This window comes from Phodopus roborovskii, unplaced genomic scaffold (genome assembly GCF_943737965.1).
Source record: "Phodopus roborovskii unplaced genomic scaffold, PHOROB, whole genome shotgun sequence".
Lineage (NCBI taxonomy): Eukaryota > Metazoa > Chordata > Mammalia > Rodentia > Cricetidae > Phodopus > Phodopus roborovskii.
The window spans coordinates 10,265,180-10,292,218 of NW_026126410.1; the positions used below are offsets into that span (position 1 = coordinate 10,265,180).

The window sequence follows — 27,039 nt, forward strand, 5'->3', positions numbered from 1 at the left end:
AGTTATTCCAAAGGTGAAATACATGTAGAGTTAGCATCTTCAATCTACAAAGGATTCTATTGTTTTTATGGACAGGCACTGCATCTTTTAAGGAATAATTAAACTTGCTTAGAGAGGAGAATGAACAAGAAAAATAATGAACAGTATAAGAGCCATGACAGATAATTAGGGGCATTTCATCAAATCCAACCTTCAATACTAACTGCAAATCCCACAGGCAGGTTTTGTACTTTTGTCTTGAAATTGAAGTAAATAAATGGATTTATAAATACTTCATGTGTATGAAATACAAGCTCATGAACAAACTGAGTTATTATTGTAGCCCCACTGGAAATTAACACCTGCCATTTGCCCACTGATTCCAAATGGAAATTTAGCTAAAGAAAACCAAGCCCTAAGTAGGTTTACAAATCCTTCTTTTGAGTTCTTGAAAAGCAATAAAAAGTACAGAGGACATTTCCAAAAGTCAGACTCGAATGTTTCTGTAGCTGCAAACCACATTAAACTAACTTCCTATAAGGTAAAATAGTCAAAAGACTAGTCAAAGGCTCACATCAAACCACCTCTCAAAACAAGGCCTGAGTTCAAGACAACTAATAATTTCATTTATTATCTGTGAACATCAACTTTCTCTTTTTTTTCAGAAACCTAATAAATTCCTCAGTTTACATTCAAATCCACAGAATATTTCTACAAATGGAGAGTAACTGGAAACAACAACAACAACTTCCAAATATTTTTTAAAAGTTGCAATGTGGTTATATACTAACCCTTAGGCAATGAGACTGACTTTCCAAGTTGATAAGTAAAGTGTCTATTTACAACTAAATTGTCCTTTTAAACAACCCAAGGCATGTTCAAACCATGGCTCCTGTACGCGCTGTATATTGACATGTTACATTAAACTTGATAGTAAGAACCCCAATTAGTTTATACCATTAATCTCCTTGTCGCTCCATTATCTCTTAGTGCTTTTTACTTTCTGTATCTTAACCAAGCACAGTGAAATAAATAATGGTCATGGAGCAATTAATCGAACCATTAAAGAAGTATTTAATTGGTTCCTTGACTATCAAAAGGATTTTCAGTCTATTTATAAACAGAAAAGGAGAAAACTAAAGTCTAATTGCTTTCACTATCTATAACTACACAGCATATGAACAAAATGTATACTGAAAACTGACAGGACAAAAAAAAAAAAAAAAAAAAAAAACAATACATTACTATTACTGTTAGCTAATGAACATTCTTAGCCTGGCCTGACAGTCTAGCTTCCTATTGTATATAAACTGCTCGGATACTTCTTTGATAAATGAAAAATTTATTCAAATGCATTAAGTGCACATGCTTTAAAATGGTGGCAAAAATGATACTTTACAATAGTTGGAAAAAATTAAAGTTTGGATGAAAGCAGCTGTACTAGTCATTAACTATATTGTTTAAAGAGCAACAATTTGGGACATTAATAATTTCCCCTTTTCTCTTCCATTGCCTTCTGGTTTATCCATCTACACAGAAAATTCTCTCATAATACATGTCACAATTAAATACTTGGTCAAAAAAGATGATCAGGAAGTCAGATATAGTAACAAAAATTATATAAAAATAGGTTTTACTGTGGCATAGAAACATGTTTCATCTTCCTTTGTGTCATACTTCAAAAATAAAATAAGCAGCTGTTGGAGGAGAGATAAGACATACAAGGCCACACAGCAACTGCACAGAGACCTTATATAGTTTCCAAGGTCCTGCTCAAAATTCTCTCTTTTTGTCTAACACAGTAACTGTAATACTGATTCCCTTGAGTCAAAACAGGAGCTTATTTCCATGTGGGATATGCCATCCAGAACAACTGGCTCATGTTACAGAACCCATGCAAGCTAGCTTAATGAAAATGGCATTTATTTCATGAACTCAGACAAGCGTTAGGGATGCTAATAGGTAGCAGGTGATAGGAATGAGAAGCCCCCCCGCCCCCGGAGTCATTCTGTCTGTCTCTTTCAAGTTGAACCATCACTATATTACATTTTGTCTATCCTAGGAAGTATCCTTCATGTCCCCTCTGGAGACTGGATTCCCTGATGAGATTTAGAGGATCTCTTTCCCCATAGCTGGATCTTGTATGAGAGTTTAGCAGTTAAACAACTGGTGCTGATGTCACATCTACAGGCCAATGGTGACATCAACGGTGGACAGTGCCACATGACTCACAAATTTGAGGATAATGCTGACGCTCCTGAAATGTGAACCCCTTAAAATAAAAACAACAAAGATTTTTAGGACAAATGAATACACTAAATAAGAACTGGTACTACATGGTGTGTCCTTTTAACAGATTATTTCCCATTTGCATGACATTGCTGGATTCTGGTTTCTCTCCCACACCATTCTCTACACAAGCACACCTACATATACTTCTCTGTCAGGCTGGCCACACTCTACTTTGGTAGATGAGTTTAAAGGTTGATTCTCTTCCAAGAGCTTTCCATTTTCTACTTCCCAGTGGAAAATTCTATTTTAATCTCACACAAAATAGTATTAATACCTTCACATCTGGCTGGTAGTGAAACCAGATTGTGGCCTCCCTGGGGACAAAGTAGTCAACTTTGTATCTTCAAGACCTTAACACTGCATCAAAATAGGCAAATGTGTACACACATAGGCAGAACACTCACCCAGGGTTTTTCTGTGTAGCTCTGGCTGTCCTGGAACTCACTCTGTAGACCATGATGGACTCCAACTTAGAGATGCAGTTGCCTGATAAAAGGTGTGTGCCACCACTGCCTAGCTAAAAATAAAAAATTTTAAAACAATAAAAACTCCCAGAAATTTCCTCAAGGAAGGAAGAAACAATAGGCTGCAGCCTTAAGCCACAAATAGAAGGCTGGAAGATATGCTTCCTTCCATAGAAAGGCTCACCAAAGATGTAAAACAAGAGTGACTGGACCACTGTTCTATTCAGACACAAAGAAACAGCTCTTTGAAAGGGCAGTCTACTCCTGTCAATATGGAGGATGCCCTCTGCTCCTATCACTCCAGTCCAAGTCCACCCCTCAAATTTCTCTCACAGTACTGTTCAATGAAAAAAAAAATAGTAATAGCACAAATCTTCCAAGGAAAGCTCTAACCCAGTGACTCGCCAGTTACTAAACTGAACCTCCGCCTTTCCAGACTCTGCTCTGGGAAACTGGTTTTGGAACCTTTCAAGCATTTCTCCTTTGTCAATCTCTCCCTGTCAGGAGCAGGAGGTACCAGAGACAGAAAGGCAGAGATCTGGTAGAAGAGGTTGATTCTTGCCCTAGTGCCAAAGACAGCTTGCCACAGCAGCCGGAGTGGCCAAGTCTCCAGCATTTATTCAACCAAGTTCCACCACCCGAACCAGCTTCAAGTCTTTCTAGAGCTGCAACAGGCAGCCATGCGTCCAGCAGTCTCTCTCTTTTACAAGCATCTAGGATGCTTGCTTTTAGACTCACTCTCTCCATGTTTCCTGAGTAGTTTGAAGGTTCTCCCAGTGCAGCAATACATCCCACTCAATGTAAAGCTCTTCTTTTAAAAAAGTTTTTTTGTTAATTACTTGATAATTCCATATATTATTTGATCATATTCACTCCCTCCTTCAAATCCACTCCTTTAACAACTAAGCCATCCTGCCAGCCTGATTTTTTCACATAAAAACTTTACCTTTTTTCCACTTCTTTGAGAATTTTGTCCAGTGTGTTTTAATCATATTCATCCTCTTCTCCAAACTCTTCCCAGATCAGGCCCTACCTCTCTACTTAAGCAATTCTGTATCCTCATATTTTTAAAACCCACTGTGTTTAATTATGTTCTCCACATACTATTGGGTGTTATTGGGTGCATGGACATCTACTGAATTGTGGTCTCCCCATCAGAGGCCATGTTCTTAAAGAAAACTGACTTCCACACCCAGTAGCTATCAATTGCCAATAGGTCCTCAACTAGTGTTGAGACTTTGTGTCCATCTCCCCTCTCCATGCTTGAATTGTGTGCATGGATTTGCTTCAATGCAAGTTCACACCTATTTCTTTTTATCTCCAATGACCATGGTCATAGCCTTTCACCAACCTTACATGGTCACCAAATGAAGTTCTAGACCCAGTTTTCTCCTGTGACTATGTGTTCACTAATGAGATCTGTTAAAAGTGATGTGTTTAGGTGAAGCTGCAAACTTCCCTTTCTGATTTCCTCCCACCTGAAAAATAAGAACAAAACAGTTGTGGTGGCTTGAGTGGCAATGGCCCCCACAGGCTCAAACACCTGGTCCCCAGATGGTGAAACTGTTTGGGAAAGATTAGGAGGTGTGACCTTGGAGGAGACCTGTCACTGAGTGGACTCTAAAGATTCAAAAGCCTCCTGCCATGCCCAATGTGCTCTCTGCTTCTTGAGTGTGGATCAGGATGTGAGTTCGAAAGCTGCTGTTCCAATAACCATGCCCACCTGCCTGCTGCCGTGCTCCTTGCCATAATGGTGATGGACTCCTATCCCTATGGAATTGTAAGTCCTAAATAAACCCTTCTTTCTATAAGTTGCCTTTGTCCTGGGGTGTTTCATCACAGTAACAGAAAAGGAACTAAAATGAAAGTGAAATTTTGGCCCATTAGATAAGTATAACTGTAGGAAGGCCAGAATAAGGGGTAACAGGCATGGACCCTTGTGACATCATCTAGGACCGTGAAGAGCAGCCGTTATCAATTTGAGTCTTAGAAAAGTTTTAAAAAGCTAATGTTTTGGATTTCTTTGGTAGTAAACAGGCCTATATTCTAATCTATATAGGCCTCAAATACTCAGTTACCATCCTGTAACTTTAACACATCAACTGAGCCAACCGACAACCGAATCTATAGTCAGCCCAGCATCTATTTCCACAGGAAAGGCTAGGGTACTGGAGGAACTAATACTTCCCATCAGGCAGCATCAGACTTCAGAGGCGTGCCTGGACACTGAACACTATGCAAAGCTTCAAAGACAAATGATGCTAATTTTGAACACAAAGGTTCCTTGGAGCCAGGAAGGAGCATCCGTGATTACTGCAGGGAGTTTCCAAAAGAAAAGGTGGCATTTTCAGAACAAGTGTTATTAGACTAATACTTCAATCTTGCCAACGCAGAAAACTTTTTCCATGTAATATGCATTGCAGGACTCTGGTTTTACATGCTGGAAAATGATTGTTATTGCTTCAGTTGGTTTGGGCTCTACTGTATTCCTGTGCTTTGAAATAGACATCTCCCTACTTTTATATGAACAGAAATCTAAGATGGGTCAGACTTAAAACCATTTGACCTCCAACCAAAGCCAAGGAACCAGACTTTGTTGAGGCTCCTTACACAAATGAAATTGCTGAATGCAAACACTGAGCACACAACTGTGGTGGCAATAGGGACAAAACAAAAGCGATGCACAAGAAACCCACTGATCAGAAGGGTTTTCCCCACAATTGTGAAATACCTTCTGTAAATGGAGATATACAACTTAACTAAAATTATTTTAAAATAAACATCAGAGCAACCTCAATGAGTGATATGCAAATGAAGCACAGTATAGGGGACATACTACCGAGAGCAGTGTGAGGTGAATATATAAGTTCTTGGAGCTTGAAGATTAAGAGCATTCACCTCCAGTGAAGCCCAAAGAGAGAAAGACACACAGGCAGGCAGGCACACCACACACACACACACACACACACACACACACACACACACACACACTCAGCAGGCACAGGCATGGTGGGCACTTGCACAGCATGCTGGAGTCTGGAGGCTCTGGGTTTTCTCTTCAGTGTGTCCTTCCCTCAGTAAATAAAATAAACAAACAATAAAAATAAAAATAATAAACCGTGGTCTCACTGAGGACGTATGATCAAGGAGACAGTGAGTATCTGTTAAGTAGACAGAAGCCACTACCACAGCTTGAGGCTCTCTCTGCCAGGGACTAGTCAGCACATGACCTGGAGGGCAGTTTAAAAACAGCACATGTCTGCCCTCTGGGAGCTTAGGGACAAGTCTGGAAACATTCCTTGCGGACAACTGTATAATAGGTGTTGTCATGGGCCACCTGGGAGCCTATCTGAGAGCGTACATCCCTGTGGTGTGCAGTTAACAGAAACAGCATCAAGAAAGAGGCAGACCTTGAGTGAACTGAGAAAGATGGTAGGATTCCAAGCTAGATGATGGAATGGCATCTGTGAATATAGACATGGTAGTTCATCAGACAATACAGCTAGACTCTTCCCTAGAGAGGCCATCTGTCCACATAGCACCAGCTGCTAACATCACCCAGGTAACCTGCAACCAGTTTGAGTTATCCTTCCAGGAGACATAAGCCCTTCTATGAAGACTTCTGTAAAGAGTGGATGGACCATGTTAATGTGTGACAGCTGAGTTCAGGTGCTGAAGGTCCTTTGTTATACAATCCCCATGGCTGCTAACATACCAGTCAATGTACGATGTGTATCTGATGGGGTAATGTGACCTGCATTATTTTTCAAGTGCCTCAAAAAAATCTCTCTTTTAAATAAAGTAGCACATGCAATGCTAACAAATCTTGTCTCACAGAAAATGGTTGAGGTAGTCCTACTCTGTGGTACCAAATCCTTCCTGAGAAGGTAGACCCTGGTTTTGAATTCTAATCCCATTACTGTAGGGCCAAGGGAGCTTGGGCATGTCATTTCACCCCCTTGAACACAAATTCCTGCATCTGTAAAATGTCAGAATAAAACACTGAGTATAAACATGTCTAGCTGATGGTATTGTTAAGAAGTAAAAGACACTTCCTGCCAGTCGGAAGTGGCGCAGGCCTTTAATCCCAGCACTCAGGAGGGAGGCAGAGGCAGCCGGATCTCTGTATTTTGAGGCCAGCCTGGTCTTCAAAGCTACACAGAGAAACCCTGTCTCGAAAAACACAAAACAAACAAAATAGGAAGCAAAAAAATAAACTAATAGTACTTGATGCTCTCAGTTTTCAGGCTACCATCTGGCTTAAGTGGAAAGTGCCTGATTGCAATAGGGCACAGAAAATGTGCTGACTAGAGTTTAAAACAAGACTTATAGACCCAGAAAGCCAGTGAGATGGCCTGATTGTAGAGGGTTGTTCAACATGCACAAGACCGCAAACAAACAAGACTCTGAAGATAATAAACAAACAAACAAACAAACAAATAAATGAGAAAGCCTTTGAAGATAGACCTGTTGCAGTGTGGTGGAGTCAGCATAGCTGGCTATACAACAACATCAGTTTTGTTTTTAAATACTCACACTACAGAGGAAAATGCTGCACAAAATCCTAGTAGCTGAAATTAACTCCGCAAAAAGGGAAGAGGGGCAATGGGACTCAGACTAAAAAAAGGGGGCAGTCATGTCTACTCAGCCTCATGGCCGACACCACTGCAGTGACTCCCATCCCAGCAAAAAGTCCCTGCCCAGAGGTTTAACGGCTTTGGAGTGTTTCAAGAACTCCAAATCAAAGTTCACTGTGGGCTGTGATGGGTGAAAAAGGAGGAAGAGAATATGAAATCAGTAACTTCCACATGCTTGCTCGATCAGCTCTCCCTCACATCGCGTCTCTTTCCCTGTTTGGCTGCTGGTTTGGTCGGGAAACTCCAAGTTCTAGCAAGTCAGAAAAATCTTTTAAGTCCTATAAGAGTTGGAGTCATGCCTAAGCATTTTTAAAAGGGCAGGTGAAAATAATTTTGCAAGTGTGGTATATACATGTTGGTTTAGTCCATGTGATTCCCAACATGCAGACATTTTTTTCTCTTTTTGCCTCTCCCCCTCCTCCTTCCTTCCTTTCTCTTTTCATTTTTAATGTTCTCTTCCCTTTAAAGCTTGTCAATGCTAAACTGGTATTTAAGGAGGGTTAGTTTAAGGAAGAATACCCGTCCAAAAGGAAAACATTTTCTACAAGGCAATCCATAAAGCACTTTATATACTGTGATGCATGCTAATATGTACATACCTTTGTGCAAGGAGTGCAATGTACCACATACTCAATGATAACCACCTTTGCACAGTTCTACAGGTAACTTTTAGTTTCTTGTTTGCTTTTAGCAATAAACAAAATTTTAAAAGGCTCTTGTTATAAAGCGGTATTTTTCATCTTCTTTGTAGATGGGGAAAGCAAGCTCACAGAAGATCAAGAACTAAGGGAAGCCTGATAAAGCTATTAACAGTGGCTCTGCCACATCTTAACCCCAGGAGAGTCCATGTGTACTTTAACTACATGACATCAGCTTTTATCTACCATCTGTCAGCTTGTAAGGGAAGTGAAACATAAATAATTTCTTCATGATAGTTATTCTTCCTAATTACTTACTGTCCCTATTATTTTTTTTAAGAGAAAAAAACAACATGCATGAATAATAGACCTCCCCATCTTCCTACATGCCAACTCCCATTCAAATGGCTGGCCTAAGGCTGGGTGTGATGAGATATCCTTGAATTCCCAGTATTTACTTGGGAGGCTGAGGCAGTAGGATAACAAGGCCAGCCTTAGCTACATAGTCAAGCACAACTTCAAGAAAAAAGAAGGCAAAACAAACAAATAAATAAACAAAAACCCCAAAAGGCAGACTAGCCCTTTGTGCTGTGCAGCAAACCCCTCCCGATTTGGAGTGGCACACACTGTCCTGCCTGTGTCTGAGAGATCATTCTTCTACCCTACCCGAAAAGTCCCCCATCTTCACATTAGATGTAATCATCTTCATCTGAGGGATGGTTTGACTTAATTATGAACATGTTTGAGTTTTTCAAAATCTCAGCAAAACAGTGATGAGAAAGCCACTAGAACGTCAGGTCTCTCAAAGCGCGACACTGCTGACTCTTGAACCTCCACAGAGCTAGCCTCTCTCACTTGAATAGCATATAGTTCCCATAAGAGAAACAGATATAGTTCATGGGCAGCAAAACCAAGAGACAGCTGCAAGGCCCACATCAGGGAATAAGAAACCTGCCCAGCAGCAACGACTGAACCTCCACTACACAAACTAGGAACTCGTGTAACATTATAAATTTAGTGTTCCAGAGTTGTAGGCCCCTTTGGCTGAATATCAAACACATTTAAATCATTAGGCTGTCTGGGACTGGAAGCATTTAGCAATAGTAGAAAATCAAATAAATATAGAACCAATTTTCATAGGATCAGGGATTTGTCAGTGAACCAACCACAGTGAACAGAAATCCCAAGTCACACTGTTCAAAATGCTTACACTCTCCCAAATGAACTTCCCTACTATTGATTAGTAGCCTTAGTAATAAGTTAAACGTCCATCTGAGATGCTGTCCTTTCAGGATCCCTGATGCCACACAAGGAAAGGGGGCTGTCTGTGCCCACACGGCATGCTTTCACAAGGCAGGGATGAGAGGTCAATCAACTCATCTGTTTAGAACAGGTAAGATGCTGGTGGCTTCCATCGAGGGCAGGAAACCGCCTTTGCTTTGCTTCACCACAGACTAAAGTGGTGTGGTTTTGTTCTGGTTTGCACTTTCTGGGTGTTTAAATGTACATGTTTCTACATGTTTAAATGTACATGTTCAACATCCTCAATAAAGACATCAAATACCAGTACGGACTCAAGGGTCTGGAAATAAGTAGCGCAGATAAATAAAGGGGAACACACTAGAAATAAATCAGGAACCTGACTTACCATGCCAAAGTGTATTTACTGATCTTTCTTCACCCTTTAAAAAGTAGTTCCTAGTTTATGTTTTGGTTCATGTTGCAATTTCAGTTTCTTCCTGAAGACACCCACAGTGTGCTCTGTCTACCACCCAATTGGGATACACTGTGTTGTCATTGTGCAACAGTTCTTAATTAGCTTGCTGCTGACTTTGTGTTATTGTATGATAGATTTCTGCTTACCATGTCCCATTTTTTCTCCACAAACTGTATATAATATGTTGTACTGCTTAATAAACTTGCTTAACATGTTAAAAAAAAAAAAGTAGTTTCTATCCAGACAGTGGTGGCACACACCTTTAAATCCCAGCACAAAGGAGGCAGAGGCAGAGACAGGCAAGGCCAGCCTGGTCTACAGAGTAAGTTCTGGGACAGCCTCCCTACACAAAGAAACCTTGTCTCGCAAAAGAAAAAAAAAAAGTAGTTCCTAAGTGAAACTGTGGCAAATGGACCCATGTTCATGGACAGGTAACAAGAGGCAGACAGGAAGAGAAAAGTAGATTCAACTACAGTGATCAGCCTCCAGAATGCTAGGACATCTAAGTTCCAACAGTACTATTCTAAGTTAGCTTTTAAAAATATTATCAGGAAGACAGTCTACTTAGAAATTTAAATTTGATTTGATTTTCATTGCTGCATATGTGAGGCAGTATAAAATTAAACCCTTGTCAACCCAGGAAAATCCACATTTCTCTGACAAAAAAGGTTTGTGTGAAGAAATAAAACAAACAAAAAAAAAACACCTCTCATTGTTCCCCCATTCCAAGTCAATGCTGGGCTCCTGTCAGGTCAGTGGCATTTCACAGGATGCAGAAACCTCTGAAGACTACAGGTTTTTGTGTCTTTTTTTTTTTTTTTTTTTTTTTTTTTTAAAGTAGGGCATGTCAGAAGAGTGGAGTGTGAAGGGGATGCAGAGATTACACACAGCAAAACTCTGAGGCTCATTATCTTCAATTTTAGAAATGAAATATTCTCTCATTAGTACTGGCTCATAAGCAGAGTTATAAGGTTTGGTTATCTCTAATTAAAAAGAATCAGGTACAACAGAGAGAACTGGACATATTCTGAAGGTGTTACTTCTCTGTCTGCTTGGCATTTCTAAATAACCAGCCAGGCTCTGTACCCAGAGGCACATTGTATGCCAATGGCAGGTCTGGACTTTGTACTGCACAGACTGCACATCTCCACCACGTGCCTGACCTTGAAGGAGTCCTTCTCCCATTTAACACTCACTGGGACCCAAGAAACTGATCAGGCACTCAACCAGGCCTCATAATCAGAGAAACAAATCCTAAGTCCAGGGACTGAAACAATGAACTTGGTAAACAAATGGCAGTTGTTTTACTGAATACTGAGGGGTCCATAGGAAAGGTATTTCAACCCATTAGAAAACAAAAATTGCACTGAATACATACATATCATCTTTGTTATATCTCAAAAAAGGGTTTGTGCCTTATGTGAGTATATGTGAGATAGACTTCCTTGTAAGTACAAGTACCTGTTATACAAGCTACAAGTAGATGTCAATCAGGACAGTTTCAAGCCATTCGTTGTATCTTTAGAATGCGATTACTGCCTTCCTCCCTCCCTCCCTCCCTCCCTCCCTCCCTCCCTCCCTCCCTCTCTGTCTGTCTCTCTCTCTCTCTCTCTCTCTCTGTGTGTGTGTGTGTGTGTAGGTGGGGGAGGAGGGAGGGAGAGATAATAAGACTGTATCAACATTTATATCACAATGTCATATCTGACTTGAGAAAATCTCCTGCTAGCTGGCTCAAGCTTCACAGGCCTTCTGTTGGCTGCCTATTTCACCATAAGAGAACTGGGATTAAGGACTGATGTGGGCATTGCCACACTTGGCTTTCTGTGGGATTCAAACTCAAAGCCTCATGATTGCCCAGCAAGCACTTTCCCTACTGAACCACTGCCTCAGCCCTAGAAAGATGATTTTACCATTCACTTTTTGCTTAGCGTAACCAGTTAATTGAAAAGAAGTCAAGGATGATATAACTATCTCTTATGAACCATGATTGCACTACAGTGAATCTATTCATTATACCCTGGCTGGGATTTTCTTCAGTGGAGCCAGGGGAATAGCCTGCATGTTTCTGTGATAGTAATTAATGGAAAACAAAATGAACCAGTGTTTATTGAAATCACTTCCAATTTTCAAGTATAACATTGGGAAACAACCTGAGACTAACCACATGACATGTAAGTACTCTGACTGACACTTCATGATGCCATCAACTCTTTTCCCAAGCTAAGAGCGCATCACAGTCTGGGAAAGGATGTAGTATTTTTGTCCCTGCAGATTGATACTACCCTTCAGAATTGTACTGTGCTTTCATTTACTCAACATTTATTTTAAGACATAAATGTTAAGTGTGTTATGTTTTGAGTCTAAATGTTGGCTACAAGAAGAATAGGAGTGAACTGGTCATCTCCTGTGACTAGATTGGTGCCTAGCCCAACTGTCTGTCACCAGAGAGGCTTTATCCAGCAACCGCGGATACAGATGCAGAGACCCACAGGCAAACAAACATTAGGTAGAGTTCAGGGAGTCCTGCAGAAGAGGGGAGAAAGGATTATAGGAGCCAGAAGGGTGAAGGACACCACAAGAAAACTCATAGAATCAACTAACCTGGGCTCATAGAGACTGAACCAACAACCAGGGAGCCCCATGGACCTGATCTACGCATTCTGCAGATATGTAACAGTTGTGTAGCTTGGTCTTCTTGTGGGACTCCTAACACTGGGAACAGGAGTTGTCTCTGACTCTTCTACTGGCTTTTGGGAACCTATTTTTCATGCTGGGGTGTCCTGACCAGTCTTAACACAAGGGGAGGTGCTTAGTCTTACTGCAACTTGATATGCCAAATGTTTTATTGATATCCATGGGAGCTCTGCCCTTTTCTGAATAGAAATGGAAGAAGTGTGAATGGGTGTGAGCAGAGTGGAGGTGAGAGGAGGGACCAAGAGGAGTGGAGGGAGGGGAAATTGCACACTGGACGTAAAATAAATAAAAAAAACAATTTAAATGAATAAATAGGTCAAAGAGTAAGCATTGTAAGAACAAAACAAAGCAAAACAAAAAGAATAGTAGTTATCAGTCCGCACAGAAAATGTATTTCTTTAAAATACTAATATTTTAAAAACTATCCTCTTTCTGAAGACAGAATTTCAGGGAATTATTTGCTAAAGGTATTTTTTCTTTCCCATCATCGTTCCTCTGGACAATAAGCAAATTTGATTGCCAACTACTATAGAAACATCTTCTTCCAACCTTCTCAGGCAGACACAGGGCTTAGAATTTCCTCTCAGGCCTACAAGGAACCACAGTTAATTAAACTGTACATCTGCATTTCTTTATGATAGCAATCCACAGTTTAAATGCTAAAAAACAAAATTGTTGATTTCATCTTACCAAATTCCCCAGGCTTAGTGATCTTTTAGTTAAAAAAAAAAAAAAAAAAAAAAAAAAACTGCACATCTCCCACAGTAGAAAAACTGTAATGTATAAATTAGTAACATCTCCGTCATTTCTATCCCACTCCTCTAAAAGAGCACTTTGTAGTCATTTATTCTACATGATAATTTGAGAACATATTTGCCAAAAATCTAATGGACTTTTTATTCATTTTAAATCATCCTGGCAAGAATTAGATGTCTGAACAGGGCATTTTAAATGGATTATTTCAAAAGATGCAAAACCTTTCAAACAGATTGTAAAGGAAACAAATACTAAGACTTGCACAGCTTACCTCACTGTATTAGAGATTAAAATATTAATTCTGTAGGATTAGTTGGGTTTTAAAAAGCATAATCAAATTATCTAACAAAAGTTGCTGGCAACATACTGCATTTTCCACAAGAACACATTGCAGAGGTTGTGTACCCATTTCAGCTATTGCAAGTCAGCATAATAAAACCCATCTCCTGGGGCTGGGTCTGGGTCTGGGTCTGGGTCTGGGGCTGCAGCTACAGCTGGAGCTGAGCTCTTACAGTGGTTGGGAAGCATTTGGGAAGCCCAGGTTCAGTCTATAGCACTACAGAAACCAGGTGTGGTGGCACGCCTGTCATCTCAGCACTCAAGCGTTCTAGGCAAGAGGACCAGCATTCAAGACCATTGTTGGGGTTCAGATCAGCATGATACATAAAATCCTGTCTCAAAAGAAGCAATGGCCACACAGAGTGCACATTTTATATGAATACAGGTTGCTGTCAACAAATGATTCCAGCATTTTTCACTCACAAATACATATCTCACAGCAACATTAAACAAATACAATTTCTTAGTTGACTTAACCATACATGATTGTAAAATGTTTGTGTAATTGACTACAAATTACAAACCTAAAAGAGTTAAGATCCGATCTCATGTTTTCCTCGTCATGTCCTATACCTGACACCCTCCAGGCATCTGCACAGGCACACATCCGCCCAGTTCACTTCAGTGTACTGCTAGTCTACTTTTATCCCAGAGTTATATGCCTGTATTGTCTGTGGCACAGTAGATGGCAGTAAAAAGGTTGGCTTGGTAATTAAGAGCACTTGCAGCTCTTTCACAGGACCGAGGTTTAGTTCTTGGCACCCAAGCTGGGCCACTCACAACCGTGAGTAGCTACATCTTTGGAGGATCTAAGAACCTCTTGGGGCCTCCTAGGGTATCCACATATACCAGTGTATGCACATGCACAGATTCACACAACACGTAAAAGATAAAATCTTAAAACATCTATGAGATATTTACCTCAAATTCAACATGTTTTTGATGCAGAGTGCAATAGTAAATGCTGATGAGTGAGGACTATCTAGTATACGGCAAGCACGTGTCTTAGGACTATTCTTTATAACATGTAACTGCACCTTACTAGTCTGTGCTAAAAAAAATTACTTAGCCTTTTAAAGGAAGATATCAAAATGTAAATTCTCAGACGAGTATAGAGTTAGAGTTACTGCATTGATGTGGTCACCATGTATCACCTCTTTACATGGTTAATTCCTAAAATTCTGCAAAGCTATCCCAAAGTGCCTCCTTTGCTACCCTGAGAGTTTGATACCACTGTTATGCTTTAATAGCCAAGATCAATGCGTTAGTTTTAAATCAAGCACTCCTGGGAGAGGGAGGTAGGTGTTCACACCTGCAAGCTAACTGCAAATCTTTCTATCATTAAAGGGAATGTCTAATGTTTGTGCTGTTGTCTTTTTCCTTCCTCCCTTCTTTCTTTCTTTCTTTTTTTTTTTTTTTTCCTTCTATTTTGGTGTTTTTACTGAAAGGGAAAAATCAGCTGTTAAGGGAGAATGCAAACAGTCCAGTAAATAGAAATGTTGCATACTCATATGAATGACTGAAAAGAAATTTGGTAGAGTTCTAGTTTCGTTTTTGTTGCTGTGATGAAGAGCCCTGATAAAGAACGACCCAGGGGAGAAAGGGTTAATTTTAGCTCACAACCCCAGGACACAGCCCATCACAGCATCAAGTCAAGGCTGAGTTATCTAAAACATCTAGCACATCACAGCCACAGTGGAGAGCAGAGAGAATGAAGGCATAAAGGCTCAGCCTGCTTTCTTCATTCCCATACAAATCAAGAACCAAACCTGGGGACAAGATGGCCCACTTTTAGGTTGGGTCCTTCCCCTATCAATTAAGATGGTGGTTCTCAACCTTCCTAATGCTGTGACCCTTTAACATATAGTTCCTCATGTTGTGACCCCTTCAAGCATAAAATTATTTCATTGCTACTTCAGAATTGTAATTTTGCTATTGTTGTGGATATTATGTAAATATCCAACGTGCAGGATCTGATATGGGACCCCTATGGAGGTTGTGATCTACAGGTTGAGAACTGCTAATTAAAACAATTAAGATAACCCCCAAAATATATACCTATATGTCTACCTGATCTCGACAGTCTGTCACTGAGACTCTTCCCTGGTTAGTCTAGGATATGTCACCCTGACAAAACTTTCTCAGGCAGCTTCTCTGTGACGGCCCATTTAATACCATCCCTTACATGAAGCATGTACAGTGTGCAAGTCAGTATGTAAACACTATGGCATATTATAAAATAATTTCCTAAAAGCACTACAAATGGAGGCCTAGAGAGACTGCTCAGTAGTTAAGAGGGCTTGTTGTTCTTGTAGAGGACCCTAGTTCAGTTCCCAACACCCAACCACCTGTAACTACAATTCCAGGGGATCCGATGCCCTTCTGACCTCTAGGGGATGAGGCACACATGCAGCAAACATAAATACATTCGGGCACTTGAGTGCGCGTGTGTGCGCGCGCGCGCACACACACACACACACTCACTTAAAAATATTCTACAAATGCTAAAATTACTTCTAAGCCAGACAACTGTTAAACATTTGGTTTGCTACTGAATAGAGTATTATACCTCTTAAGGCCAAATGTATCCTGAAACCCAGAGAATCAATAAAAATTAAAAGATGGAAAAAAAAATGATTAGAACTCTTTATTCTCTTACAGAAATGGTTCCCAGTAGCGTGTGATTTAATTTTAATTCGGCAGTTTAAAAAAAATTCTCCATAATAACAAATTCCAATTGCTTTGCTTAGCTGCCTATTAGCAGACTAGCTGGTATTGATATAATACTGCAGTTAATTGTACCTTCTAGATTTGAGAAGCAAGGCTACTCTGCAGCAAAGCTATAAACCCAATTAGGTGATGCAAAGCTAATTTTGTTCCCTCAAGTTTTGGTGTTCTGGTTCTTGTATTCAGTGAACTGAAGCAAGTTTCCCTGTTGGCATGTCAAATGTTTCTCCGGGTGAGGTGAGAGAAGGCTGGGGAATTCATGATGGTGGTGGGGGGTGTGTGCAACGGGGCAGCAAGCAGAACATTCCTCATGTTGAAATATTCAGGGTTTGGAGCAAATGAAGTATCTGCTAGTTAGTTCTTCCTCCTTCCAGAGGATGCCCGGGAAGCTGCAGTTTAAGTTGTCTGCTTCCCCCAAGCTCACAAGTCTAAATCAGAATGAAATGGTAAACCCCATCTTTTAAAAACAAGATTGCTATGTTATAATTTCAAAACTTAATAATAAAAAACTCAGATTGCTAAATGCTGAGTCCAGTTTTTCAATCCACTCCCCCCATACACAACAGTCAAACCAAAGTGTGGGAAACTAACACTTGGCCTAATATTCTTGGCATCAAATTTCTTTTCTAACTTAAAAATTAAAATGATTTTTAGGCAATGTTAAATCAGAGGAGTTCTGGCCAAAAAGCACAAAATGTCTAATATATATTATTATAATGTCTAGTATATGCATATCATGTTATCACAAGTACAGGCTACACATCAACCTAAAATACATACACATATCTATATGTACACAACAGTATGCAGGGGTAAGTAGATTAGATACAACTATTATGTTCCTCTACGACTATAAGTAATGGGTTTCTAATAATACTCCATCTCCTCTATGTATTTCCCAGGATGAACTATTCACCACTTGAACTTCGAGTCATAGCATTTACTGAGACATGCTCACGATGTTACACAGACCCTCCCTCCCATGGCTGAGGCAGGGCAGGGCTGTTATACTGGGAGCAACACTTTCACAGCCACTGGCAGGCATGTTTTTCTTAAACAGCCTCATGTCAATATAGTGGCTTTTGAATCTGCTGATGATCCTTAATTTACCTTTTCTACGCTTCCGGGTGTGATCTTCAATTCATTGGCATCCTCTCATTTCATCAAGCATACGTACTCTACTCTAGAGCAATTCTATTCTCACAGTTTCACCTTGTATACAGCCTCTATGCCCCTCTCCTAGGTAAACCTCACCCTAACCTCTAGGGACAATTATCCCGTACTGGCATTTAGCCTGCACTCTTTCCAGATTTTCCTTATCCATCAGCTCTAACAATACATATCATTTAGTCTTTCAGGGCTCAAATTTGTTCATTTTTGTATGGCCTCCAGGACTGGCCGTGGTCTTTCATGCATTTACACATGATGTTCCTAGGTGGTACCCTCAACTCGTGCCTTTTCAAAACAAGCACCGTGCTGACATCCAGCCCCAATTAAACTAGATGCTGGTTCTCTGTGATCCCACAAGCCTGAGTGGGATCAGCTAATACAGTTCTCATCTCAGCTGCTACAGTTGTTTACATCTAGCCTGCAAATCAGGTAGGTAGGTAGGTGTGTGTGTGTGTGTGTGTGTGTGTGTGTGTGTGTGTGTGTCTGTGATTCCACTTATCTAAGACTGGGTCTGGTGAGTGAGATCCTCATCCATTTCCCCTGCAACTCAGGACATTTGAAAGTGAAAGGGTAATTAATAATGGCTGAAGGACAAAGAACACAAACTGAAATAAACCACCACTCTATCAACAGACCACATGACCTAGACTCCAGGCAAGAGCTCTGACTCACCTCTAAGCTCATCAAGTACTGTACCCCCTCAGTACAGCTCCAGCTGTACTGACCTCCTTTCTGTTTCCCAAACACTCCAGCTTCACTCCAAACTTGGAGATTTTGTACTTTTTTCCCCTCTGCCCAGAACACTCTTGCCTGGGATTTACAAGGCAGGCTTAAATGCATGTCTCTGGCTTTGGCATCGACTTCTCTGACTTACTGTCAGGGTGTTTGTCTGACAGGATCTAGCTATAGTTTGCACAGCACCTTTCCGTATGCTCCATCTGAGCATGTTCAAGTGAGGGGTGAAGGGAGAAGGTTGAGGTTCGGGTATAGAGGGTCTCCACAGGCTCCTGTGTCCAGGAAGCTTGGTTGGCAACTGATAAACTGGGGAACTCCAAGAACCCTGAATCCCCTGTCAATTACACAGTATGATGGTAGGACTGGGAGATTGTAGAGGCATGGTAGTGGGACCACCACCCCACCCCGCTACTGCTTCCTTGACACACAGTGTGAGCTAGTCTTCTCCACCTGTTTTCTGTCCCATGACACTGGAACCTCTGAAATTGTGAACCAAAAGAAATCCCTCCTCCCTGTTTAGCTTAGGTGTTTTGTCACAGGGTTGAAACTGCTAACCCACATACAGAGCCTAACTCTGACCCTGGCTCTAATACTTGTTAAGGTAGTGATCTTTAATAAAGGGTTCACTGAGGCAGCTTCACCTGTAGAGCTGGGTTACGTGGAGTTGGCATTCAAAAGCTGCCATAATTCCCACAATACAGAGAATATTTACCTGATTCAAAATAAGAATTCATGTGTTAGCCACTACTGTTGTTACTACTTTAGACTGTGTGGTATGACCAATACCTAAAGCAATGAAGTAATGGGAAGCACTCAGCTGACATTTAGTAAATACTTCAAATATTCAGAGAATAGAATTGAATAAGAGTTGATGTGTAAATGTTACTATCGCTTCCATCTCCCTTCAAAAAGTCTCCAAATTTACTTTAAAGGTTAAGTCAATAAAATCCAACCCAGTTCCTTAGTCTCTCATTTAATTCCCTTCACAATGTGGTCAGAACTCACTTCTCCAATCACATCCCACCGTTCTTCACCAATAAAAAATGAATTGCTTCCTGGTCTCACCAGATTCTTTCATTCTGTTACTTTCTTGTCTCTCTACCTGGCCTGATCCCATTGACAGTCTACTGCTATCTAAATGCTATGCTTTTTGTTTTCCCTTCTATCTTTCACCTAACCTACTAAGGCTGGTTAAAGACCTCCTTTTTGTGACTGTCACACAGTCACAGTCACAGAGCTTAGGGGAGACCCAATGTCCTTGCCATTTCTGTGTCTCTAGAGGACAGCCCAGCAGCACACAGAAAGGCCACAACAGCATTTTGAGCAAATGGGAAGCTGGGGATTGGGAGGTACTTAGAGGCCTCTCTCTCTCTCTCTCTCTCTCTCTCTCTCTCTCTCTCTCTCTCTCTCTCTCTCTCTCTCTCTCTCTCACACACACACACACACACACACATACACACCTAATATTATTATGGACATTACTGTGTAGCTAGCTATCAGGTCAAGACTTAAAAACATCATCAGTATTCTCTGTTATATATCATCGCCAGCCACTATAGCAACAGACAACATTTTGTAAACACTCAAAACTGTAAGAAACGACTGTTTGATGAGTACCATGTTTATAATATTGTAGCAAGAAGCTAGGGGTATGAAAAGAGAAGATCAGGATATGAGAAAAGCCACTTAGTTGGCAGAGAAAAACTGGAAATACTTCCTCACCTGAGCTACAGACAATAACAGCATGTGGAGAAAAGCCTACAACATACACCCTTAGTTGGAAGTGTTCTGGTGTGCAGATAGTGCAGAGGGTCAGAACTGACATGGGGCAGGGCTTTTGAGAGTCTGTCTCAGTTCACTAACCCACTGCAACCTCCAAGAAAAGGGAAAGAGATTTTCCTGTTTCTTCCTCATTAAACTGCCCATTTCTACCCCTATTTAATTCCTTTTTCCTGGAATATGATAACCTGCACATCTCAGGGGATGCAGCTCACACTCCCATCCCCACTCGTTGCAATACCAGTGCCTCCCAATTCCTACAAAACAACCAGTCAACAACTTTTTCATCCTACCCCCATTCATAAAAAAAATTATAAAATTGCTCAATTCATGGCCTTCATCAGTTGCACACTAGAAGTGTAAATTCTTTATTTTGCTTCTTTTCTTTTGTCAGACAGTACACAAAATCTTTAGGAATAAGAATTAGCATTCAAAATATGAACAAAGACAATTATCTACTCTGAAGCCGAATGATCATAATTTCCCTGCACTCAGCTATTTACACTCTGCTGACCACTTTTTTTTTTTTTTTTTAAATAATCACCAAGCTAGGATTTGCAAACAGTTTGTTCACTAGTGACTCAAACTGAAAATTTTGCTTTCCATTCCTGATGTGTCCCTTTCTCCTTCTCCAATGTACTACAGCCTGGCATGATGTGGCTTACACAGAAATCCACACTACACCTCTTATCTCCCATTCCACATGGCCAGCCTACCAGACAAAGAAGTGATCCAAATCCAACTGCTGCCCAACAGTTCTCATTCCCTCCTTTACTAAAAACTGTGTGCTCTCCAAATGGCTATTTTTAAGCCTTCTCTACCAATGTTACTAACATAACATTTTGTGCTGTTTTTTGTTTGTTTTGTTTTTCTGTCAACTTGAACCTCAACTGAGAAAATGCCTCCATTGTCCATCCGGTTGGCCTTTGGGTTGGTTGATGGGGCGTTTTCTTGATTACAGATTAATGTGGTGTGGGAGTGCCCAGTCTACTGTGGGAGGTGCTGTTCCTGATCCTAGGGGATCTGAGTAAGGCAGCTGCAGTATGCAGTCTTTCTCCAAGATCCTACTTCAGTTTCTGCCTTGACTTCCCTCACAAATGGACTGCAATGTGTAAGCTGAAACACCCTGTCCTCCCCAAACTGCTTTTGGTCATGGTGTTATCACAGCTATGGACAAACAAGTAGGATGTGGTTCCTGGAGATGCCCTGTTTTCTCCTCATATAGCTACTGAGCTAAGAGCAGCTTTGCTTATTTAGTTTCTTTTTGCCAAGTAGAGACGGTGGACTTGTACTTTGTATGCTGTGAGCAGCATGTATGGAGCCTAAGTCAGGGGGAGATGAGGGGACAGCTGAAAGCAGGGTGCTATCCCACCCTGCCAAATCACTCAATAGACATCATTCCCACAGAACCAACAGATGTATCCACTTAGGGGATCGGCTTACAGAGGAGCCATCAGCACCTCACTTTACATTATTTGATAAAATCATCATCATCACCATCATCATCGTTGTCGGCTCCCATAAATTCAGCACCAAGGAGAGTGGAGAGATACTCTGACCAGGAAACAAGAATTCTGCCTTGAATGGTTCTGAAGCTTAAAAAAAAAAAAGCTTCTGAACTTCTCTCTTTTCCTCCCTCTCTCTTAATACACACTCAAACACACACACACACACACACTCTCTCTCTCTCTCTCACACACATATACTTTCTCTCTCTCTCACACACACACACACACCCACACACACAGTAATCAGGTTGTGCACAGGTCTCTCCAGTACTGAACATCTGAATAGAAACTCTGAAGTTAATGGTCTGTCAACATTTCCACTACAAACCTTTCTTTCCAGAGCTTATATGATTCAATATCAAACAACCAGGGGTAACACCTGGGAGAAACAGTGTCACCCTGAAACACAGTCGCTTTAGCTTTACTTACTTAGAAAAATGTTCTGCACTTTCCAAGTCTAAACAATGGCCTTAATAAATGGTGACCTTAAAAAAAAAATCCATTTTTAAAATGACCTTATAAACTACAAATAGAACGCATGAATCTTGTCTTCTTAACTTATCCTAATGTAACAAACAGCTGTCATCCTAGACTTCTTGAAATTGTCCCCTCCACATCCATTCACCAAATCCTGGTGCCTTTGCATCTTGAGCTGCTCTTGAATCAATTTACTTCATCTCTCAACAACCACCTGGCCAAATAATGTCACATATGACTTGGATTATTATTAAGAGACTCCTGTTACCTGTTCTTAAAAAGCACATGTACAGGGAGCTACAGTGATCTAAAACACAAATATTGCCATGCCTTTCCCCTACTTACATCTCTCAGTAGCTTCCCACTGATGCAAACTCATAATGGCATGGTCCACAGATCTAGCCCTGTATAGTATCACTCTGTCTAGTCTCACTCTCCATGTTCCCCTACATCAACCTTCCAGTTCTCACCATATCCTTGCTACTTCGTGTCCCAGAAACTTGGCACATGTGGCTTCTTTTGGAACTGTTCCATCCCACCCCGAGCTCAACAACTACCCTTGTTCAAATCTTTAGATTTCAGCTCAGAAGTCAGTTATTAACTAAGATTTGCATGCTCAAATCTCTCCATTTTCTTACCTCCTAAGGTTTTCCTTCATAACACAAGTGTATTCACATTTCCTCCAGAGCACAGTTGTATTTGTGTATTTGTGAAGCCTTGACTACCATTGTGTTTTTCTCACTAGGTTGCAAGACCCACTATGTTAAAGCAAGAAGTGTTTCCTTAATAGTTAGCACCATGCCCAGGATATAGCAGGCATTCACAGATGTCTGAATACATCAACAAAAATAGTCATATAATAGTTGTGGATATAGCTCAGTTGACAAAATGTATGCCTGCCACACACAAAGATTCCCCAGCACACCACAAACCCAGCCTGGTGACACATGACGGTAATCCCAACACTTCGGAGGTATAGGCAGAAAGAGCAAAGGTTCAAGGCCATCTTCAGGTATATACAGAGCTCAAGGCCAGCCTGAGCTATAAGAGATCCCACCTCCAAAAGCAAAATAAATCAGATTGAAGTGGTAAGGCCATTTTAAATATCATTCACCCCAGAGAAACAGCAAGAGGCTCAGAAGAGGGAATTTTGTCTTCACCTCACTCATTCCACAAAAATGAAAGCAAAGAAATCTTCAAAGGACTCTTTAGCTCCAGTAATACCAGCAGTACAAGGCAAATGCGGCCCTGGCTGGACAGAGCCCTGGTGGCGGCAGGGGCAGAACTTTCATTTGCTAAGGTAGGTTGGTCTGGAGGGATCAAAAGAAGCCACACATGGACCCACATCCAAGAGCAGCAGGTTCTCACAATGGAGGGAAGCATCTGCAGGCACACTGTAAAAGTACCACAAGGGGTTGGGAAAACCCAGGAGTCAGCATTTGACTCTTCCCTAACTCGACTTCCCTGTTCCTCCAACACTGGCTCTCAAGAACCCTCAGGTTGGCTTTCATTATAGGGAAGTAACAGTCCCAGATTTATACTCTTATGATATCTGACACCTTAAATTGCTTTAGGTTACTATTTGCTGGTAAGTCATTAACATCTGCTGATACGTAGCATTCTTTTTAATACTGTGCTGGTAAATCTTGGTCTATCTTTGTCAAAGTATAAAAATGACAAATTATATTAGATCTACTGACTAATCAAATACAGTGGGCAAAAAAATTAAGCTGTGCTCATCTCATAAACAAGTGGGCACTATAGTTTATTACATATCAAAACTAATAAGCTATCTAGAAATATATTATGACATGCCTCTACTTTTTACACCCCAGCTTCTTGAGACTAAAGTCTCATGTAGCCCCAGCTGTCCGTAAACTTGATATATAGCCAATAGTAACCCTCTTCAGCCTGCCAAACGCTGGGAGTATAGGTAGGCCTCATTTGGTTGGGCACAACTTAAAAGGGTCAGAACTACAGGACATTTTGAACACCACTAGCTTTGGCAGACTTTTCGATTTCCTTCTCAGAAAAATGAGGTTTAAGATTTCCAGCACTATATACAGCCCTTTTATAGAAAAGGGTATTTGATGACTTGATAAAAAAATAAATTCAATAAATTTGAGAGCAAAAAATGATTTTAAAAAACCACCCATCACTCAAAACACACTGAAAAGGAAACTTTAATTGTTTTATCCATTGAGGTGACTTAGGTGGGACTCTGGTAAAGTCAGCCTCAAGTACTGCAATTTACAGATTACGTTGTGACAGGGGGACCTCCTCCTAGGAGTCTTCTCGGACCGTCATCACAAGCTTTTACACTCAACTCCCTGACACTAACTTTCCAAAAGTAAAGTTTAAAAGTACAACATGTAGATGATACGCTGATTTTGCAAAAGGCACCTGACTACACACTCCTCCCACGGCTGCTCAGCTTGTGTCCCACTTGTGTCCCGGAACCCTTAGTATCTTCCACTCCCTTCTGCGTCTGACCTGGCAGTGGGCATGGAGGGATGAGGGGGAGTGAGGAACTCCAGGGGCTGTAACGGTTCCTTTTGCTGAGGGTGGGGGTGGGTCAAGCCAGGGAGGTGGGAGCAGTGTAGTTCGCGCCGCCAACTGCTGGGTAAGTGTAGCACAGTGGCCGGATCCCGGTAACTAAAGTTCCGAGCAGCTTGACTAAACCCTCAAAGCCAGGCGCTGTCAAGGCTAACACCAGCGCCGCCGAGGGCGGCAGACGGATGCGTCCCGGCGGAGCGCGCCTCTCGGCGTCTGGCTGATGGAGCAGGCTGCGAGGGGCAGCCAGGAGCAGGAACAAGTTATGTCCTCGGCCGGAGCAGCCCAGCCAGGGCCCCGGGGAGAGGAGCCCGCTCGGGATCCGCGGGACATGGCGGGAGCGCCGCGGGCGGACGGGGGTTCCCTGGCGGCCGGGTGCAGGGACACCGATCCGGTGTGGAGACCCGTGCCTCCCCTGTCCGGGAATCGAGGGACGGCGAGTGCCGGGCAAGGCCTGGGCGGCACGTCACACCCGGCTCCCGGCTACGGGAGTTGCGGGGAGGCGTTGCCGTGGGCTGGAGCCCGGGGCGGACAGGCTGAGAGCGCCCCGGGGACGAGCACCCGGGCTGGGCGGGGACCGCCGGGGAGGCTGGACCGCGGGGCCTGCTCCTCCGGACCACGGCGGCGGCGCCGGCATCTCGCCTCCTTCAGGCCTGCACGCGCCACAGGCCGCAGCAGGGACCAAGCCCCGCGTCCTCCTGCCGCCACCGCGGGGGTCGCAGCTCCGAGTGGGACGCCGAGCAGCCTCGGCTCCCGGGACCGGACTCCGTCCCGCGATTCCGTCCCGGCAGTCCCGGCACTAGCGCGTCCGCCTCGGCAGCCGCCGCCGCCGTCTCCGGCGCCGCAGCGCGGGTGACGGCGCTGAACCCGGGGCGGGGACGCGCGGGAGGAAGGGGCGGCCAGGGGGCGGGCCGGCGGCGGCCGAGGGGGACCCGCGGCGTGGGGCTGGGCGCCCCCGATCGGCCGGCGCCGGGCCAGCGCCACCTGCGGAGCTGCGGCGCCCACGCTGCCGCGACCCCGCCGCCCCTCGCTCCCGCCACACGCGCGCGCAAACAAAACAAGTTGCAGGTCGCCGCTGCCGGAGGGGGGCCGGGCGGGTCACTCACCCTCATCCTGCTCAGCGGGCTCTGGTCGTCGGGCCGCGAAGACAGGGAAGACCAGAGGACCACCAGCCCCAGGAAGCTTCCCACCACCAGCAAACTGCGTAAGATGAACCCGATCTTCAGCCTCATCTTCCTCCGGTGGCGAGAGACACACAGCCCGGCGCAGCCGCCGCCACCGCTCTCCCCTCCCTTCTTCCCCCTCCCCCGGCCCTCCTCCTCCTTCTTTCCCCCCCACCCGGATCGCTACGCCCGCCGCCCTCCCCACCGCCTGCCCTCTCCAGCTCCAGATCCGGAACTCCCCTCGGCTTTACCTTCCCCTGGCTCGCCCCTCCGCCCCCTCCCCGCGCCTGCCTCTGCGCTCCGCTGCCGCACCCCCCTCCCCTCCGGCGGCCTCCGCAGAGCTCCGACCGGCCGGAGTGGATAGCTCTCCAGTCTTCCTTTCTACCTGCCCGCTCTATCTCCGCAGTCACCCCTCCCTCCCGTCACCCCCGCCACCGGGAGAACCCCCTTGCGAGTCCCTAGTAACCTTGGAACTAACTTAACACTTTCACCCAGGTTTGCTGTTAGCCTTTGCCCTACGGCTCGGCTTCCTAAAGCTTCCAGAGCCCCAAACTTTTATAGAAATTGTGGATTAATACTCTGTCCTTGACTCCCGTGCCCTCCCAAGATGCTGCCGCCACCGGTCGCCCCTCAGGTGGACTTAGGTTGCCCTTCCCTTCCTGAAGCCCACTGCCGGATCTCCCCTGCGTGAGGCTTGCAGGAAGCAAACCAGGAAGTCAGCTACCGCTGCAGCAGTAGCTAGCTCCACGTGGCTGATTTATAGCTGGATTTTTTTTTTTTTTTTTTGATCTTGTTTTTTCACAGGGCTCCTCAAGGAGGTGGATTTGTAACTGAAAGGCCCAGGTGAGATGCGCAAATACCACATAACTAAAGAGGGCTCACTGGGAAAGAGAATATTACCTTTTCTCTTGAGCTAATTAGAAAGCCAAGTTGACTAGCTAATATGCAATACCATCCTTGTTGGTGAACTTCCAAGTTCCTACTCTGGGGAGAGTGGATTTCGAGTTTTTAAAACATTACACACAGTCACCATTGCTTCTCTCGCAGCTGATTTTTTTTTTCCAGGAAAGGATATTAGCAAATGTTAGGCTACACGCCTCTCCCTTGTACATTGTGCCAAAGATGTCAATCACTTGTTATCACAGTCTACAGTGTTTGCCATACTCCTAAACCACCCAATTTGTTGAACAAATGCTTTTTGATAGCAGGTTTTAGGACGGTGTAAACTGGTCTTTTAAATACCAATATTGCCCTGTTTGCATCTATTTTTCTTTTAAAACAAGTGAAACTTGTTTTTTTCAGTTTACCTGAGTGATCACAATTATTATATGTACTCTCATTGAGTCAGAGATAGTTTTCCATTATTAGGAAAATGGGAAGTCGACCCTTTACGATTGTGACCATAGATGGG

At 42.9% G+C, this 27,039-nt stretch overlaps 1 protein-coding gene across 2 annotated transcripts in view; it reads right to left on the reverse strand.

Annotated features, from left to right (window-relative positions):
• Galnt7 (polypeptide N-acetylgalactosaminyltransferase 7) overlaps positions 1-25,761 on the reverse strand; it is a 121,412-nt gene extending 95,651 nt beyond the window's left edge. For both annotated transcript variants that reach the window (XM_051182445.1, XM_051182446.1), the window contains exon 1: positions 25,572-25,761. In XM_051182445.1, coding sequence (XP_051038402.1) covers positions 25,572-25,697 — 126 coding nt within the window. In that variant the 5' untranslated portion in view covers positions 25,698-25,761. The remainder of the gene's footprint in view (positions 1-25,571) is intronic.
• Between the last annotated feature and the right edge of the window lie 1,278 nt (positions 25,762-27,039).